The sequence below is a fragment of the Sturnus vulgaris genome, chromosome 6, assembly GCF_052056855.1.
Source record: "Sturnus vulgaris isolate bStuVul1 chromosome 6, bStuVul1.hap1, whole genome shotgun sequence".
NCBI classification, from domain to species: Eukaryota; Metazoa; Chordata; class Aves; order Passeriformes; family Sturnidae; genus Sturnus; species Sturnus vulgaris.
Window position 1 is genome coordinate 22,151,970 of NC_142248.1, and position 21,265 is coordinate 22,173,234.

The 21,265-nt window shown below is 34.4% G+C and overlaps 1 protein-coding gene across 4 annotated transcripts in view; it reads left to right on the forward strand.

Annotated features, from left to right (window-relative positions):
- Nucleotides 1-21,265, forward strand: part of AKAP6 (A-kinase anchoring protein 6) — a 256,922-nt gene that overhangs the window by 203,447 nt on the left and 32,210 nt on the right. For all 4 annotated transcript variants that reach the window (XM_088167270.1, XM_088167271.1, XM_088167272.1 and 1 more), the window contains 2 exons: nt 6,880-7,026; nt 10,411-10,635. In XM_088167270.1, coding sequence (XP_088023396.1) covers nt 6,880-7,026; nt 10,411-10,635 — 372 coding nt within the window. The remainder of the gene's footprint in view (nt 1-6,879; nt 7,027-10,410; nt 10,636-21,265) is intronic.

The following is a 21,265-nucleotide window of genomic DNA, read 5'->3' on the forward strand; positions in this document are numbered from 1 at the left end:
AGACCCACACACTCCCCATGTATATGTCGCTGCATAAAAAACGGTTTGAAATGTGTAATGCAGTTTGCAGGTAAAAATGCGATTTCTACAATTCTTAACTGTAGACTGCTATCTGTTTTTTAGCATTTTGTTAAACTGATGGTGCGACACCATTTCCTGTTTAATTGATGAAGTTAAAATGCCTGGCTGCTAATGAGTGTATTAGCAAACAATATACCCTTAACAAGCTTAAGCAGCTCAGGATTTTAAAAAGCAGCTTACTGTCCTCCTCATTTTTATAAGACAAAATGTACTGCCTTCCACAAATTGCTTGATCAACTGATGAAGTACTATAATTATAGTTGTATTGCAGTTTTGACAAAGCCACAATAACAGATTGTAGTTTAGTCCCCACTCTAGGCACACAACTCTTTGCATTACAAAACCCAGTTTTACTGGTCTAATTCTTTGAGAGAACAAAAGGCACCTGGAGATGTTAACTATATACTAAAAGAAAACTTGGAATCTAGGAAATAATAATATTGAAGCATGACTTTTCTTCTCGTAGTTAGTTCATTGGGAATGGTATCTAATGAAGAGTTGTCTAAAGGCTTGCTTGTTTGGAACTAATTAAAGACAGATATCCTAAATAGAAAAAGGATCATGGGAATTACATTAGGTGTCTGGAGACTTGTTATTCTTTTGGTACTCTGAGTAGATTGTGGAAGTTGTTAGAGATTCAAGAAATAAGGCAAGCTAATAAAAAGTTCTATTTTTCTGGTTATTGGCCAACTATTGTATTTTTGTTTGCAATAAGATTTGTGCCAACAGGCTAAGGGCTTGAATAAAACATTTAAACATTTGTGCATTAACACATTATGGTGAAAAGAGAGTCTTGTGCTTTCACTCGGTGCATTTCAGCCTTCAATTAATGTGAAAGCACTACAATGCCTATGCAACTTCTCTTGCCTAGTGGTGCACCATTTATCATTGCAGTTTTACATTGACCTTGACACCCACTTCATTAGAATAAAGATTGTCTACCATTTAGGTTACATTGTTCCTCTGCACAGAGACCCCATGCAAATTTCTGTTCAGATAGAAGAGCTGTGAGCCTGTCAGAGGTCATCTGCATTAAATGATTGCAGCTATTTTCCAACTGCTTCTTTTCATTCTACTCAATTCAGGCTAGGAGGATCAATCAAGCCCTCTGCCTGAAACAGTGGGACTGCTGGGAATATAACTGTTTTTGGTAGTAGTGGATATGCCCTAAACAGTATTAAATATTTAATATAAATTCATTAAAGGGCATACAAAGTCTTCAAAAAGATATTACATATATAGTAAAATTTAAAGTGTTGGGGTCACTTTTCTTAAAAAAAAAAAAAAAGGCAGAACAATGAATACCAACTGCATAATTTTTTAATGTAGGGAAAATTCAGTTCATGAAGTTGCTTAATATTTCTTTCAATGTGTTTATTTCTCAAGCTGCCACAGAAGGAAATGCATAGCAGACATGTAATCTGCATTTGCTAGTTTCTGAAACAAAAAAACCTAAGGTGTCTGTAGGGGTTTAAGACAAAAGTGCTAAGATTTGTTTTGTTTTATAGGCATGCACGCATATGCACATGCACTCTCACACAAATACATATTGTGCTGTTGTGCTTATTTGCAGGGGAAAAAGGCAAATGGAAATAAGTTAGCACTCTCCTTCTTGAGTTTTCCGAGTGATATAATTGGAATTAAATTATTAATGGGAGATACTTAAAAAAGATTGTTTTATGATCTTCTATTACAGAATTTGCAATTCATTTTAATATTTGTAGTTTGATTTATATCAAAGATAATGCAATCTATGTCCAATTAACAATACATAGCCAATGTAATATGATTTCCAGATCATGCAAATGGAATAAACTAGAAGAGGAAAAACTGATTCTTAACCTCAGATGTAATTTGCTCTGTGAGTTCTGGCAATTTTAAATGACATTGCACTTTTTAATTTTTCCAAAGGCTCAGCAGCAAATTTATCCCAATCAAGAAAGCCTATTATTAATTTACAAGGACAATTGTAGGAGTCTTTATAATTTCTCTGTGCAATTATTTGCCATAAATTGCTAATACAGAAATACATGAAGTTTGCAAGAAACAGAAACTGCTTTTCATCTAGACAGATCACACTGCCCAGATCTTGAATGTTGCCCAGAGGTTCTAGTGCTATTGACGATGTAAGAAATATAACTAAGCTTCTGGACAGTGTCTAAAATGTTTCACACTGACAGTACCAAAAAGGTAGAAGCATTAAGAGCTATTGTGAAGGGTAGGCTGGCCTCTAGCAGATTCCTTCACTTTGCTTGTATACAGCTGAGCTTTGGACCCTGGACTTTGGAGTAAAAAGACTCTTTGTTCACCACTGAATGGCATTAGGCATGGGCTTCCTAAGGGGCCACCATGAAGCCTAGCATGAAGAGTGCAAACATTATCCAGAAAGCAAAGTGAGAATGTGTGTGAAGAGATGATGGACAAATATTGCTATGTATGCATATATATATATATATATATATATGTATATGTATATATGTATATATACACATACTATATATAACTGTGTGTATATATGTATATATGTCATATATATGTATATATTTATGCTATGTATTTGGTGAATTTGCTTGCAGAATATTATTTACTCAATTTTATGCATGCAATATAATTTACAAACGTGAGCCATTGCTGACTGTGCATGCACATTCAGACACCGAGGGTATATGCCTGCATTTATTGTTGTCTGCCACAGTCAAAACACCCCGGAAGGCAAATTTTTAAAATTTAGAATTTCAATGCAGGTAAAACTAAGGTTGCTGGTCACTCAGTTCTGATGTCAGTTGTATATCCTACAGTGCCATCTGACTGAAGATACTTTGTTAGCATGTGAATGATGGAATGCAGGACATCTACAAATAGCACACCCTTATTCCAGTAATGGAGAAAGTTCATTGGCTTAATTCTTCTGTACTTCGTAGCCATAGCTCCACTGTGTGTTCAGTATGTCTGGTCTCTTTTCACTATAACCAACAGAAGCACCATACAAAAGTCTTACAATGGATGTCTTAATCTCTCTGTGTGCTTTTAGAGCATTATTTTGAATTCCATCATGCAGGCTTTTTTTTTTTTTTTTTTTTCTTTTCTCTTCTGAAGTTTTATTACAACAACAGAATTCCCAGGGAGCTTTAGGGGCAAGGTTCGCATAATATTGCCCTAAAGTTTTGCTCAAGGGGTGGAATCTGCTGATCTCCTGATCATCTTTTTGTTGTGTTTCTCTTTCTGAAAGATGCAGTGCACAGTCTTACAGAGTTGTTAACTGTGTACAGATTTTTTTATTGTTTACCAGACAGTGCACATCTACGAACCTTTCATGATGATTTCTTTCTCTGACCTCTCAGTGACTAGGCATCTTGTTCCTTCACACTGAGGGAGGCTGAAAAATGCTTGAGTTGCTCAATGTGTGCCTTCTATACCAGTTTCAAAATGGCTTATTCTTCTGGTTTCCATGGTGACAATTAACACTGTTACAAGGCATTGTTCCAGTCTCCATTTGGACAGAATTTTCGGGTGTGATTTTTCACACAAAAAATGTTTTCTATAATTTTTTTAAGGAAAAAAAAAGAGAAAAAGGACACAGTTTAGCATAAAGTGTCGAAAAAATGTGTCTTAATCGGCCTGCCTAGATTTCTTAGAATGTTTTCATTAGAAGAAGTAAGGTTTTACTTGCTTTATTTTGGAATTCAACTTCTTCTGGCTTAAATATTTTTGCCTAACTTCTTCATGGATAAATGGCACTGCATTTATTTTAATTCTTTTCTTTGTCCTTCGAGAAGTATTGATTGTATTGAGAGAGAAGGAATAAAAGGCCAAATTCTTTAACTTACGTAACAATGTTTTGGATTTCTTTTGAGTGTCCTCGGGAACACAAAACCAGGCACGCATACACACAGCTAATCATGCTGTAAATATTTTGCAGTTTTTCCACTACATTGTTGTTTGGGGTTTTTTTTTCCCAGTTTATATAACAGGTGTTGTGGAAAATTAAATTTATTTATTTATTATTGTGATTATTGCGAGAAACCTGTGACCTTAACTTCCTTAATCTCATTTTTGACTATTAAACAGTAATCTATATCATAACATCCACAGACTGTCACAATAGAGCATTCTTTCCTCACTTAAAGCTGAGGAGAGAATGAATCTGAAGATTAAATTATCTTCTCACCACAGGATTAACTAGTCCAACCAGACTAGGGTTGTGCAGCACTGATAGAGCTGGTAGCTAATTTTTCCATGCAACTGCTCAGTGTAGGTGTTTAATGGATTAAAAAATAGCATTAGGAATAACATCTCATGATATCACTTCTCAAGCTCTACCTCCTGTACATTTAGCTCTTCCCTTAACTTAAAATACATACTGCATGTTAAATATCCAGGAGTGAAACAATACTGACTCTCAGTCATATACCAATACATCTGATAATCAACTGTAATCTCTCATCTTTTGCTGTATACTGCATTTTCTGTCAATCAGCACTTTCGTCATGCTTGTTTATAGACTAGGTTACACGGTGACAAAGACAGCACATACATAAAACCTAGTTTATTTAGTTTTTAATGTAATAACCTTTTATAACATCTGTCACACTATTTGGATTATGCAGCACTGAATTATTTGATCTAGTCCAAAATTAAATGAAATGTCTTCTGTTTCTAAGTTAACAAGAGCACTGTAGTTATGAAACACGCAGTGTATTTTACTTCATCATCAGTCCTGCACTACCCAGGAGCAGCCCCAGCCCAGGCAGCAGCAAGTGCCAGCCTGGAGCAGGTGATGAGCAGTAGCTGGCTGTGCCTGCACCAGTGACACGCAGCTAGAGGACTCCCTCAGTCTATTAATTCACTTGACAAAAGAAAGGAGTTGTGCATACTGGATTTCAGTGCCTAGCAAATTGGACTCTGGATTCCCTTTGATATTACATGTACTTATGGAAATAATTATGCAAATCCTTCTCGGCTATATCATCTTTAAATAGAAATCAGATTACATAAAGAAGATTGTAATCTCCTCCAGCAGCCATTCTAGCCAAGAAGGCAATAAAACAGGACCAGGAATCATACTTGTTGAACACATCAGTCGAATAAAATGGTGTTGCCTCTTGGCAGGTTCAGCCCTAGTGCCCAACCTGGTAGGTATTGCCTACAGCTGTACACATCTCAAACAGCCACAGCACACCGAGTATCAAAAGGCAAGTTCTTTATAAACAATTCCTTGGGTTTTACCATGCATATTCATGCAATTTTGGATATGCAGACACCTGATCAGTGTTCATTAATAATGAGAAATGGTTTAAATCACCTCATTTAAAACATTTGCTCTATGATCCACAAATGACTAATATTTGCTGAAGTTTACATAATACAAATGATGTGCATGTGTTGTGTAAATGAGAGATTAAAATATGAAACTAACAATATGCAAACATATGCATGAAAATGCTGAGAACCTGTTAGCTGAAACAGTGATTTCACACCTTTATTATTTTCTTTAAGCTGTCTGCAATTGTATTTTTGCTTTGTTTTCCTACAGAGCATGCTCTTGGATCTGGCAAAGGCACTCACGTTTCAAACATTTCTAATTCTGGTTTAATTTTTTATATTTAGCCTAGTTATTAACATTTTCAGTCTGAGCTGCAATAGCAGTTTTCTTGGCTGAATTTGAAGCAAAGAAAGCTTAATGTTTAGGAAGCAATTTTCTAATACCTTTGCATAATTTATGTATGTCTTGTAAACACCTTTGCAAGTATATGTGCTGAACTCTCTTCTTTCAGTAAAAGGCACATTTTTGACCATATCAGAAGTTCCATTTCAATGAGTCTTTTCACACATAATTAGTTTAAATATGTGGAGAGTATGTATATGTGGATGCCTGTGTGTTTTGGGTTTTTTTCTTAATTTATTGCAACAACTATGAAAACATAATTAACTACTATAATAACTATTATACGTAATAGTTAAGTTTTTGGAGAATACAGTTTTAAGAAAAATATTTATTTTCCAGTTTGTCTGTATATTGGAATGCATTTTTATAGCCTATGTAAATAATATAGATCTAGATATTTAGAAAGTCCTATGAAAGAATTTTTGAAAGAAGCTTCCAGTCTTATACCTGTTTTCTCTGTTCTTTTTTTTCTTTTTTCTTTTTTTCTTTTTTTTCAACTTGAAGAAACTATTGGATTGTATTAACATTGTGGCTGTTCTCATTTGTGGGCCAGTTCACTGTTCTTGTTGGTTGATACAATAAAAATCAAATAACTGTTATTGTGTTTTAGGGGAGCTATTTCTAATTGTTTTTCGAAGGTCAAACTCTCACATTTTCAGGCCCATGTGTGACAGAGAAACCATAAAGGGAGAGAAAATAAATAAACTCTAGAGATAATATAAGTATGAAATTGTTTCCTTGAGGTTTTTTGTTTCATTTTGGTTGTTTTCCATGAAGAACCTCAGTGTTACTTGCTGAAGTAGCATATTTTAAAAATAAGATACCACTAACCTGAATGAGACAAAGGCAGATCGAGATTCAGATGGAAGAATGTAAGTGGATGTTATTGTACAAGTGAGTATTGTGAGAGAGTTAATATTACTGTGTGTAATCAATTGCTAACTGCCTGCATACATGTGTCACCCAGAAGTCTACGTGCTTGGTACCCAAATTTCTTATGATATGTTATGAGAAGGTTGAGTGCTTAAAAACAATAAAATTAGAGGGAGCAAGATCACATATAATTAAAGTTTATTTTTTTAAGGAGAAAACTCTCTACAGCAGCTAATACTATATATTTCTTTTCATTTTAGAGATACAATGTAGAAATGTCAATCAGGCACCCAAAAAAGATGGAACTGCTTAGTAAGGTTGAAGCTCTGAAGAAAAGTGGTGTTTTACTACCAAACGATCTCCTTGAAAAAGTGGATTCAATTAATGAAAAATGGGAACTGCTTGGGGTATTTGCATTTTTATTACTGTTTGTGGGTTATGTGTACATTTTTGTGTGTTGAAGTACACTGTCTGTCTGATTTCTAATTTGGAGCACAAATATCTCTCTCTTTCAATCCCCACATACATTTCAAAAAAGCTACTCATTCTATTATAAAAACTCCATAGCCTTTTCCTCTTCTGTTTTTTTTTTTTTTTTTTTATTCCATGCTTGTCTCCTGTCTGACTTTAATAATTTTAGTTCTTTAATACATAAAAAATGTAAGTAAAATATGCCATGTATTACGGGTATGCACCAAGTCAACTATAATGCAGTATATCTGATATACACTGACTGTCATGCTTGAGTGAATGTTAATAGAATTTATTCTGAAGGTACATGTTAGAGACATCTACTGTTTAACTATTTACTATACCTTTAAGATGAAAAGTGGGGTTGTCACTGCATATTTCAGGTCACACTGATGGCTCAAAAACAAATATACAGATTCAGTACAAATCTGCATACCTGAAGCTGAGAATACAGCCAGGATATGTTTCATGCTGCTGTATTCATCTCACTTTTGACAAAAGCCAAAAAAGTTTCATGTAATTCATTTCACGCTATGATGGGCTGGGTCTCAGCCAAAGAGTGAGATACAAGAATCTGGCAAAAAAAGCAATATAGGGATTCTGTTACCCAGAGACCGGTGATGGCACTGTGCAGGAGACACTATTGTCCTATTGTTGTAAAACAGCTGAGAGAGAGAGGTCAAACTATATATTTTTCCATCCACTTTTCTCCTTAATTGCCTTCACTTCAAATCAAGGGTAAGATAAATTTATAAATTACTTTAAATGATTAATTATAGATGTGTGATATTAGCAATACAGTTACATTGCATAATTTTGCATGCTATTATCCTAGTTTAAAAAATATTTCTAATATATTATGAGTAAGCTATACATGCAACCTGCCAACAGCATTTTAAATACTGACTTGTGTCACTTTAGGTTATGTGGTAATGCAATTATCAGAGGGTGGGGCTTTTTTTAGTTAAGCAGAGTTGTTTCTAATCACTTGATTCTCTAAATGTGCAAATTGTCAGAAAATGTTAAAATTTGCCTTATGACCAGTGATCTTATTACTTTTAATTTTAATCTGCAATGTCACCATAAGCATTTTGAACTTGTTACTAACCCAATCTTTTACATCTGATCATGACAACTTTTATTTTAAAAATAATTTCAGGTATGAGCCTTACATTTACGAATTTCAGTGTATATAATGAGCTTAGTTCAGTGGCACTGATTAAAGCTGGAAGGATATAAAACCATGAAATAAGATAATTATTTTTAAAATCTAGGAAAACTGTCTAAAAAAAATTTGACGCCCTTTGCTTCTCAGTATGTTAAAGTAAAAAATATACCTCCAGACTATGTTTTGCCATTAATTTCAGCATTTACAGAAAAATAAAATGTAACTATTACAATGTTTCTGCTAAATGCAGTTTCATGAATAATAAGCAGAGTTTGATAGAGTTTTGTTTAATTTAATAAAAACCTCTGCAGAAACTAACAGCACTAGACATACTGTTTTAATTGGCATGATTACATTTTAATTGGCATGAAAAAAAATTAAAGACAAGGATTTTAACTTCTAACAATGGCAAAATAGAGGGATATGGTTTTTAATATTACTTTCATCTAAGGTGAACACTGTGGAATGGAAATACATTAGAATGAAATGTCAGTGGTGCGTACAGTTTAATCTGTGAAATTTTGTCCCCTGTGCTGAATATTACTCTGTCTCAATTGCATATTAAACAACCCTATCAAGGCAGGCATTGGCATCTGCTGTGCTGACACAAATTGTGAATTAAATGAAATTGATGTCCTCTGTCGTATATTTATGAAGACGGACCATTCTCTGAAGTATTCTGTTTATGAAGAATTTATGATTGCAAACTGTTCCAGAACAAAAAAGTGGCAATAAATTCTTTTTTGTGACCCTACCCTCCAAGGGCATTGATTTCACCTCCTGCTGCTACTTTTGTTGCAGCATAAAAACAATAGCTAGTGCAGGATTCCACTGAGGGTCTTCAAATTATCAATATTTGCACCATGAAAATAGAAGGGTGTTGCCAAGAAAGCATGTTTTTCAGTTATGATCTCCTAAAGACATGATTTACAGAATGCCACATAGCAGATTAATATCTGTTGCTCTAATTTTATTTGTGTTTTAAAGCTTATTTTGGAAGCTAATTTCATTGTTGTAAGTTACATTCCAGTAACTTTCTATAGCATGCACTTTCAATAGACAGACATACTGGGTCACCTAAAACTATATCTTCATGTTACAACAATTAACCACCACTAATTATCAGTTTAAAAGGTTATTGGATGTGAGTGTCAGTGTATATTCAATATTCTACAATCAGTAACACAGATCTAGTGCTTATAATAAGTGTCAGCCTGACAGCCTCTTATAGGTCAGATAAAATACTGCTTTGCATAGAAGAAGCAGGCAACAGCACATCTCTCTTGTGATGTTAAAGGATTGCCTTTCAAAATACTGAAAAGGAAGGTAACTTTCTACCCCTGGCCTCTTCAGAATATTCATTAAGCACCCAGCATCCACTATCAAAATGTTATTCAGTGATTCTGTTATTAGAAATACTACTTTGAAAAGCTGGAGTAAATTAGTTTCATTAGCAATAAGAGACGAACCTTTATTCTGGTCCATTGTCTCAAAGTGGATGTGTAACGCGGAGAACTGAAATTCGAATTTGGTCACCTAAAAAATTTGCCTTATGTTCAGGAACAGTGAGGACTTTTGGTGTCTGAATGAGTTCATCCACTTTTAAAAACAAACCAGCTGTTTTGTTATCTAACTCCTCTATACGGCTTCAGGGCTACATGAATGGAAATTATAACCTAACAGCTCATACCTCAAAAAATATCTCAGTATTTCTCCAAAAATTTAAATGGTACCTTGGATAGGAATCTGGTGAACTCAGTGATTGTCATATTTTCTATTGCTGCGTAGAAACCAGTAGCCCTTATGGCCATAAGTTTCTAAAGCCACGGACAAATTCTGTAGAGTAACTAGTTTACAAAGTTATGAAGCATTTTGTCTCCTCTGTCCTTAATTACTCTTAGTAAACACTGATTTATAATCCTTCTAGCAAAGTCAGTGACCCAGAGAGAAGAGCATAAGTGAGAAACAAGGGTAGAAAAATTGAAATGTATTGAAACAAGGAAAAAAAAAAAGAATGAAATTGATTCATATTAGTCATAATTATTTAAAAGACACATCTCTAGTCATTTAACAGATTCTTCTTGTTGCACATTAACCTATGTATGTTTTGGTACATAAGACTAATCTATGTTTTTTTCATCTGATGCATTAGAAAACCCTAGGAGAGAAGATGCAGGACACAATGGTGGGGCACAGTGGGTTAGGTCCACGTGACCTGCTCTCGCCTGAAAGCGGCAGCCTGGTAAGGCAGCTGGAGGTCAGGATCAAAGAGCTGAAAGGGTGGCTGAGAGATACAGAGCTTTTCATCTTCAATTCCTGTCTGAGACAAGAAAATGAAGGAACAATGAATGCTGAGAAACAACTGCAATATTTTAAGGTAATAAAAAAACGATCATAGCTTTAGTGGAGAAAGTTTTCTTTATGGTGGGATAAAATATTTATCTTATACATAACAATGCAATGCATGTATATATTTAATTATATATTTTCATCTTCATTTATGTGTTCACTCATGTTTATTTTATTGAATCCTTACAATAATATTTATTTTATAAATATTTTTTGCAAAAGAGGGCTTTAAAGGGCTAATTGCACCATGATTGTAAAAGCAATAGTATTCTTTCCTTCTACCTCACTGTAAAACATAGAATCATAGAATGGTTTGGGTTGGAGTAGACCTTAAAGATGATCTATTTCCACCCCCTCTGACATGGGGAGGGGCAAAATAAAAGCAGCTGAATTTTGTCACAAAAAGCTTCACTGAATTTCACTCTCTGCATAAGGTAATTAAGGTCTGGTATGATCATCAGTTTAATAACCTATATCTCTGCACATATGAGTCAAGAATAGCCAATCTGAGGTAACAATTTCAGTGAGCTAAATATAGCATACATGAGAAAACATTCAAGGTTGTGGTGACTAGATATGTAGAAGAGACGTATACACTATGACATTTGCATTAATCTAGGCCACATCCTAAGCCTAAGCCTGAAGATTTATAGAAAGGAGGGAAAAGACTGTAGTCACAATGCTTTATTCAGATGATAAGCTCTTTCAACTGAAGGCTGGTGTTCAGCTTTCTAACTGACTTAATGAAAAATTGCATGTTTTGTTCCATTCCCCATGAGTAGTGGTAACATTCAGGAAAGAGGGCTAATTTAGCAAACATACCTGGTAGAACTGTGCAATTTTCTTGTGTTCATAGTTTCTAAATAAACCCTCACCTGAGTCATCATTACAGGTCACTTTACTCTGCAAGTGATCTTTGACCAAAGAATAAGAAAGGAATCACAAGTCAGTGTTGAACTTTAGAGGTAAAGAGGTTTTTTCTCATCCACTAGTAAACCAGAGTGTCTAGGACAACAGCACGATCAAGGTGATGGACAATTTCTTATATATGCACCTCAAAGAGTATGTTGCCAACACTTCTAAACATACTTTTTTTTTGTACAAGCATTCAAGAAAACAACAGCAGAAATAATATTTTCTTCATTTTTCAGTCATGAGGATTAGTGAGAAGGGTGTGTCAATGTGGATAAAGTAAGTGGTTCAGGTTCCTGAACTTGTCTATTTGAAAGCAATTTTAAGTTTGTTATGACATCAATACTATTTTTTAAATGATTTGAAGTCTTCTGCTAATGGGGGAAAAAGTCAGGATGATTCTGTTTGATCTATCAGCAAACTTCAAAGCAAGTGATTAGGAAGGACTGTTGATAGACCTGCAGAACTTCACAGCAATAGATGCATATTTTCTATAGGAAATGCTAGACATTTTTATTTCTGTAGAAAATTATAGCATTTATTTAAGTGCAATACTATGTATTTAAATATCTAATTTCAGGCAAGCTTTTTCTAAATAGAATTTTTTTTATATTCATATATATTTATATATACACACACAGAGAGAAATACCATTCCAATCTTACATATTTTGTGCATAAATCTCTCAAATTAAACGTTTTTATACATATATGGCAAGATATACCAATAGCTCTAGAGATGTTAAACAGTATAGTATCACCCACCATGATGTAGCCAGAGTATTTCCTTATTCAGTTGATTATCTATTAATTAAACAAATAATACATCAATTATTTTCAAAATGGTAGCCATTAGAGTATAAAAAATAATTACCTATCAAATATGGTGAGAGCACATCATTTTGTCATATATATTGAACCATCTTTGTCTCATTAAATCTGAAATCCACTATAAGTAAGTTTTTCATTCTTCACTGATCTCCTGGGGAAGTGTATAAAAGAGAAAATGGATATAATTAACAATACTGCAATGTATAATACATATATTTGAGAAAGAACATTTAGAACATTTTTAAAAACATTAGCTATGCCACTAGTAGAAAACCTGCTGGGGTTTAGTTTGACTAACTTTCCACTTAACTTAAGAGCTTAACCTTATTACTACTTTCACTGTGGTAAGTGAATCATTGTTTCTTAATGGAAATTTGCTGTGATGCACCATCCCAATACACACAGCCACTGTACACAGGGAAACATTTTTAATAAAATAAACTCAACAGTGTCATTGATTTTCATTCCATAATGTTATGTTTTAAATTATACTTATGCCTTAGGAGGAACAGTTATTCAGGTTTTGGGGTGTTTTTCTTCCATTTTGCATTTGCAGGATGAATTGAATGGGTAGTTCACATGCAGTTGGGACCCAAGGTGAGAGTGATGTGGCGGGAGGAGTAGTTGACAAATTCACTAGTAGGAAACTATTTTGACTTCTTTGTCTTTTTAATAGAAAATCATGCCATATAAATTTGAGGGGGTTTTTATTAAAGTATTTGCTACTGAATTATTTTCTTTTGGAATACACCTGTGTAATAATAATACTTAAAACTTCTACAGTGCTGTCCAGTCAAGGAGCTCTACATGCTGCACAAATATTACTACTGAACTAAGACCCACTAAACATTTAAGGTAGCTATTATTATCATCTCCTTTTTAGAAATGAGGGAACTAAAATACATGGAGATTAAAACACTTTTCTAGGTTTTCACAGAAATCAAGTGTAGCCTAACCACAGCTTCTGTTCAAGAAGGGAGAAAGAATGAACAAAAGTTGCTGAGCTGTAAAGGGGGAAGACAGGGTGTCTGACTCCTGTTATTTTTTCTGTTGCAACACAAAATGTAGACTAAGAAAATAAAAAAAGTACTTCAAATTCCTGAGCACATCATAACTACAAACATCTATTTTTTTTTATTTATTCATGTTTTTTATTCCTCTCTAAGTCCCTTGAGTTCAACTTCTTTAGCTTTCCACAGAAAACAATGAGGGCAAGAACCAGAATCTTACTTTTTAAAGAAATACAAGATTCTCAGGTAAACACATAGTTCTAGGCCCTGAAATACCGGATATAATGAGATTAATAATTGGCACAACTGATTTCCTAAACTAACAATATACAGCTATTTTGTGGGTCAGGAGAGATTTGGAGCTGTAAAGAATGAAAAGCAATAATAAAAAGAGTTAGAATTCTTTCATGAAAGTTTTACTAAATTTCATTTGAGTAAGGTCTAGCGAGAAATTTATGTGCCTGTTACCTTGTCAGTAGAAGTGGTCTGCCATGTTTCTTTTATGTGTCTGAGGCTTCAAAAAGAATGCTTTTTTTTCTCTGTAAAAAGCCCTCCAAAACCAAGAAGGGAGCCTAAATAATTAGTCATATATTTCTGTCACTTGCAACAAAACTTAAGACTTTAAGTGTTTTGTGTAGAGAAATTATCAACCTCAAAAAGTTGTTTTGGCTTTGGCTCACAGGCCAGCTGCTCGAGAATAAGCTTAGACTTGTGAGTATCTGTCTGTCTCAAAACCCCTTTTCAATCATGTACAACTGCAAAAGCTTCTAGTGTTTTCAGTAGTATGATTTATAAAGGAGCCTGTTCTCTTTCTCCTCCAAACTTGGATGGGGAACAAGATTTTCCTCTTCAGAACAGGATTTTAGAAGAGATTTTCTGCTAAATTGTGTTTGGCAAAAATAATGTTGCATTTCATGTCGTTTTCTGATCTGGTTTTATTTGAAGCAATAAGCAACATGCTATGTAGAGTCATACTTTTCTCTTACATCTTTATTTGTGTCTTTAACAAAAATAGTCCCCGTTTTTAGCAGTACTGAAAGCTTGTGGTTTTCATTGACTTTAGTCAATATATCCATTAAAGAAATCAGACTACTTAATCATACAAAACATGTTGAAAATTTCTTCTCATTTGAAATTTCTAAAAGTCAACGGTTTATTGAATTCCACAGCTAGTATTATTTGTTGCCATTTCTGCTTGCCTTGTAAACAGTGTAAATTATGTGATGCTTGTAACAATTTCTAATGACTAGACCCACTCAGAGTTGTAAGTTTTCATCTTCCACTACATTTATGACTTGAGCATACCAGATGATGTAGTGTCATTAAAAAAAAAAAGTATTTCTCAGCAGCGTCTCTTATTTCTCCAATGCCTAAGGCAACTGAACTTTTTGATTAAATAATATAGGTTGCATTAGTAATTAATAGTCAATATGTCTTATGATACTTTTTATATTTACTGAAAAATCTATTGGAGCAGCACTGTACGTCATACAAAAAAACCCCAGTTAAACGTACTTTAGTCAAATAAAACACAAGTGAGTTTGGGAGCATGTAAGATTATGGCCAAAATGAAATAAAACTTCTAATGTTGAATAAAGGTTTGGAGACTCAGAAATTAAAGAAAATGCTGGCTGTTCCTACAGGTGGCAGGAATAGCTTTCACCACTGCATTTTGGATCCTTTTCAGTTTTTAGAATGATCTTTCTGGTGGAGCTTCGATCAAAGAATTACAGAATTTCAATATGCATGTAACAAAATATGCAAAACAGTCTCCCACAAAAAGTCCAAAAGAAGTCAAGCTGGGTTTAATCCTTTTCCCACCTCTATGATGAGAAAAAAAAAAAAAAAGGTAAAGAAAGAAAGAAAGGTTATAATAGTTTTAATAAATTTCTCAAAAGAAGTGTAACTTCAGAGACCTAAAGCTTTTCACACATGAAGAATTGTTTACCCACATTTTATTTGGATTCAATTTTAGCAAACAGAAAAGTGTACAGTACTAAATCATACAAAACCAGGTAGGATTCCAAAGTTGAATGTAGAGTGATGCCTCTTACAAAGGTTTGAAGCGAATTCAGACTGAACTTCCATGGCCCACCATCCCAAAGTAGCACTTCTGTGGACCTCTGAAATGGGAAGCCACATCTTTATCGTAAAGCAGCTGTACATACATATTTTTTGGCCCTCATACAATACCAAAAAATACAATGGTTATACCTCTAAGTTGATTTAATATGCTAAAATATTAACACACAATACATTGTATATATGAAAATACACATAAACACAGAACACTTGGATATTTAATGTATGTCAGATTTTGATTTAATATACTTATTATTGACTGAAAAAAGTTCACTTTGTGTTTCAATAAGTTCTTCTTATTTGAGGCAACACTGATATGACATAGAATTCCCATTTAAGAGTAAATACTCTGCTGAGATAGCAGTTGTCATTCCATCATCTAATTTTTTTTCTGTGAATCCTGAAGCATAAATTCTGTTTCTTTACATTGTTACTTAGTTTCTGATTAATTCAAACATCAAAATTAATCTTAAACACTATCTAGTTATCTAAACCCCTTTTCCCCCACAGTTGCTCCCTTTGCTGAGAGAAATAAAGAGAAAGAAGAGCTCTGGACTAAGATTGGGGTGTGGAATGGAGGTTTCTCTAGTAATAGGAAGAACTGAGCTCAGCAGAGCTCAGATACAGCAATATACTGCTTTGGTGGACAGAGAATAATAGTGGCTATTTTTAGGCTACGAATTCATATTCTGCTTACTTAGGTCTATTTTATGTACTGTTCCATTATTTCTGATACACCAAGATTGCCCCACAAACAGCATAGGTAGAGGCAAGTTCAAACAGACTAGCTACAGGGCAGAGATCTTCTCTGAGTTTCTTTTCTCGTAATTGGAAGGGAGAAAAGTACTTATGGGATGAAATGAATCCATTCTGGTTTAGGCATCCAAAACCAACAAATCTGAAATTTAGGCTATGGAGAAGAGGTTCTGTACCTCAGAATACCTGCTTCTAAATGACTAGCTCAGGCTCACATTCTCCATTAGTTCAGATGAATCCCACTCAAGAAGTCATTAGGAGTATCATTAAGACAGAGGGACTTGGGAATGAGACAATTGCAATTCCAACTTAGAATGATTTACTGATATCTGTGAGGTTCTTCTACACTAATTACAGGTTTATTTCTTTTCCAGAAAGGTTAAGCCCAAATTTCTCTTTCAGTCCTCCTGGATATGCAAGAGAGTGCTCATTTGAACCGTCTTGTTAACTGGAACTGGTGAGGAGGCAATAAAGCCCCTGTCCTTGTCTTTCTTACTGTACTGGGAGGATCTATTTTTAATTCTCTTGTCAATGGTAAGCTTGAGAGGCTTGAGGTCTCATTCAGTTTGAGCAGCACAGAAGACACTTACTTACAGAGAAGGCTGTTCCAAACTGGCCATTACAAAGTAAAGCTTGCAATTTCATAGTAACAAAGGGCTTAGAGTTCCTTTCCCAAGGCTTTCATATCAATGACATCTACAGACTTCGTGCTATATTTCCCCCTCTCAGTCATGGTCTCTTGAAGAGACATATGTGTTGAAGTAAAAAATGGCTTATTTTGAGAGAGCATTGTCAGTTCTATCACTTACTATTTACATTATGATTGAAGATATAATTGATTTTTTCTTTTGATCCATCCAAATGACTCCTTGAAAATGAGACTGCTTATTGTTCTGATAGTGTCTTGAAGACCTATTTTCTGCAAAACCAGAATCACTCTCCTCTGTTACTATCAACCTGGAAAGGGAAAATGAGAAGAAAGCTGAAGATGACAACAGAAAAGGAGAAATAAATATTTCCTCTAATCATAAGGCAGGACTAACTTTCACTAATTTACAGAAGGGTTGGTACTTTGGTCTCAAAGCTTTACCTTTGTTACTGATAACATGTAGAAAAACAAGTACAGTATGGACTGGGAATATAAGACAGTTAACAAAATTTCACAGCACTGTCTCCATCAAGGTTCACTTTGTACTACAGCATGTGATTAAATGATTTATTTGATTGTCTGTAACTCCCCCTTTGGAGTTATAGCATTTCATTTTCAGGTGCAAATCTATCCAATATTAGTGGATTACTGATCAAAGATTGTCTCTGGAGCCATTAAATCCTACTAATGAGGTTTTTCTTTAATTGTTGGATCATTGACCTAGCAGACTATTGCCTAATTTTGGTTTCATACTGGCCCCTAATCTGATGGATTTTCTGTGCATTTTGTCGATGGGTGATAGTGCAACGTTGTTCTTATGGAATCATCTTTCCCTTTATCACATTGATGGTTATTTTCATGTTTTGGTCACAATAAGAACCTCATTATGTTCTAAGCATTAGTGAAGGAAGAAGTGAAGGCCTCTTTCATGGCCCCTTTGCTTTCATCCTGTCTAGTCTTCTCACCCCAATCCAATTGTCCAGGCAGTGGAAGTATGGCACTTGAAGACAACCTCTGAGTCTCTAAGACCATCATGGATGAACAGTCACCATAGCCAGACATTTGGTTTTTTATAACCCTTAGCTTTTTGACTGCCATTCACAGTTCATCTTGACCAAATCACCTGCTTCTGTCCTTCCCTCTGATGCAAGCCTTCTCGTAGTCCTGTGTCTAAACTGTCGGTCATGTCCATATAACTTGTTCAAGAGGCAAGTTAGTATTAATTTAAAACTTAACATATTTATAGAATCATAGGATGATAAATTTTGGAAAAGACCTCCAAGACCATCGAGTCCAACCTTTGACTGAATACCACAATGTCAACTAACCCATGGCACTAAGTTCCTTTCAGGTAGCTATAGAGAGTGATACCCTGAGCCTCCTTTCCTTCAGGCTGAACAATTCCAGCTCCTTCAGCCACTCCTCATATTATTTTCCTTCCAGACCTTTCACCAACTCTGTTGCCCTTCTTGGGACATGCTCCAGCACCCCAATGTCTTTCTTGGAGTGAGGGGACCAGAACTGGACACAGGATTTGAGATGCAGTCTCACCAGTGTTGAGTAGAGAGGGACAACTACTTCCCTAGTCCATGTGATCACTCATCCTCATCTTATTTACCAAGTTAGGTGCTGGAGTAGCTACCCTATATCTGGGAGGGGTGAACCTACCTCATCTCAGTGCTGCCTGGCTCTGCTCAATTCTGCTCTAAGTAGCTTCTCTTGTTGGGCACTTTTCATTTTGTCTTGAACTGAAACCAAAGACTGTGGGTCTGTTTGTATATTTATGCTTAAGGTAAGGCAAAAGAATCTATACCCATTCTGAGGGTGCACTGCTCTTTGGAAATAAGATGAAGAACACAGTTTCTGGAAAAATCTGTTTGTTGTCCCTGAGCTTATACAGATAGACATGAAAACATCACAATTTATATTCCTCATTTTACCCTGGCACAGCTAAACCTGTATGTTTTTGCATCCAGCAAAGTTTACTTCATTGACCTAAGAAAAAAGCCAAAGGAAATATCTTTTTCATTACTTATAAAAAGTGTTTATTTTCGCTTTCGTATTCTGAAGTCTCCAAAAGAATAGTCTAATCTATTAGTCTAATAATAATAGTCTAATCTGCAAACATGGTTTTCTGTAATTCATAATAGGGTAAGCTCTCACTATATTTTGGAATATACCAGACCCATTGCACAAGGACAGCAAAAATACATGTCTATCACCCATGAGGGAACTTGATTAAGAAAGGGAGTAAGTACAGTGTTAACATCTGAACCTCAGCTTGAGGGTTACAGGTATTGATGTACACCTATGCAAGGAAGTTTTTCCCTTTAAAGACAAATATAGCTCCAAGATAGAATACAAAGTTTTACAGTTTTAACTCTTCTCTAAAAATGCCTGAAATTCATACCTAAGGTTTATAGGCTGTTGGAGGGAGTTTCTTGGCATCTAATATGTAATCTATGTGGATAAATATCTTGATTTCTTTTAAGATTTAATTCTAAGTGAATTTCTAAGATTGGAAGTTGAACCTAAATGATGCCTTACATAATTTCTTTTAGAAGTTTCCACCTGTACCTGAATTTGTTTACTCTCTTGAATTTCTACACGTTTCAGTTGAAAGTCTACTCAGTGTGGTGACTTAAAAAATTTCAGATTTATAATGTCCAGTGTGGGCAAACATATTTTTGATCAGTGTGGTTCAGGATTCACTACAAAAGCAAAACACAACACTGATGTTTATAATATCTGTCTGATGCTCAGCCTACTTTTATCTTAGCATTTTCTGTGGGGAAAAAAGGAACCCTAGAAAACTGTGGCACTTCCTGAAATATTTCTCCTTTTAATCTTTTTCACTGGAAAGATAATTTCTCAAATTAAATGAGGACATGATCCAAATGCATTTATAAACAGTATGCTAGACTAGAAAAATGGATCCTCCTGCCATCCCCTCTGGCTCCTCTATCTGAGTGACTTGTCTTATTCCCTGGAACCAAGTTAACCCCAACTTCAAAGTGTGTGGTGTATAGCTCTAAAATACTTCAGTTTGAAAATGAATCTAATTCCCTATATGAAACAAAAGAAAAATAAGTCTTGGAAAAGGTATGTTGTATTTCAGTAGGCAAGATTCATTTTCATCCAACACCGTTTTATTTTTAAAAGTTATCTTCCTGTAATTGCACACTAGTTTAGAGTTAAGATAGGAGCATCTTAACAATAATGGGCACTTTTTGTAACAGATTATTGTCAAAAGTGCATTCTTTATTCCAGGGAGACACTGTAATAGATACCAGCACTTTCATAATGATACAAGCAATCTGTAAGCTATTACAGTTTCTTTTATAGTAACTTAATCTTCATATTGTTTTATACGTCTGGAATTTTAATAGTGTTTTTAATTTATGAAGAGGAGTATATTACATATTACTAGTTACATGGGAGTATGAGCTAAATAACAGACTATTGAATGGTATTCTTACAAACAAATATTTTGAAGTACTTAAGCAGGCATAAAGAATAGAACACAGAAGTTAAAGAATGCCATACAGATATAATAGTAGCTTTTGTGGAATGGGTCCAGAACATATAATCTGAATTGTGACTGTTTTTAATGCATATATTTTACTTCTAGAGAAAAATGGGAATGCTATTTAGAAGTAAATATTTTACTTAATATAAGTGTACTTACCTAGTTAATGAATTTAATAATAATGATACAAATAATAAAATAGCATATAAATAATCTATTATGTTAATAATATATATAATAATGATTAATAATTCAATTATTCATTGCAAATAAGTACAGGCACCTATGTAACTTTTTTTAAGCTAATGAAAATAATTCATTGAATACTTGCTTATATGTAGAATGCAAACCCTTATGTACATTCCTAATGCTAGTGCAAAAATGAAGTCTTTTTTCCTACTAGTTCATTGTCATTTTTAATATGTCCAGAATGAGACACAGTTCTCTTGTAAGAGAAATATCTTAACATTTTGCTAAGCAGTGAGTTACAGAGATATGATCAGTATAGCAATTTAGTGGTTGTAATACTATTAAAAGTAGGGCTTTTAAATGAAGAGAACCAGTTCACTATTTTGAAAGAAGTGATATTCTACTTTAAACTGTCATTCTGTATTTCTGACTTGCAATTAGATGATATTTCTAAAATGTCATTCCCAGATTCTGTTGTGACTGTCATCATAATAAAATGTGACAGGACAGATATTATATCAATACTTTTTCCATAATTAGCATTAAATTTCTCTCAAGGGTTAAGTACAAAGGTTTTTCACTGAACAGTCTGCAAGCTTTGTGCCTTTAAAATCTTTTAATATAGCCAAGACTGGTGACAACCAGGAGACAGATCTATGAACAAACCCGTTTGGAGAGAATAGTTTTGTGGTGTGTGATAT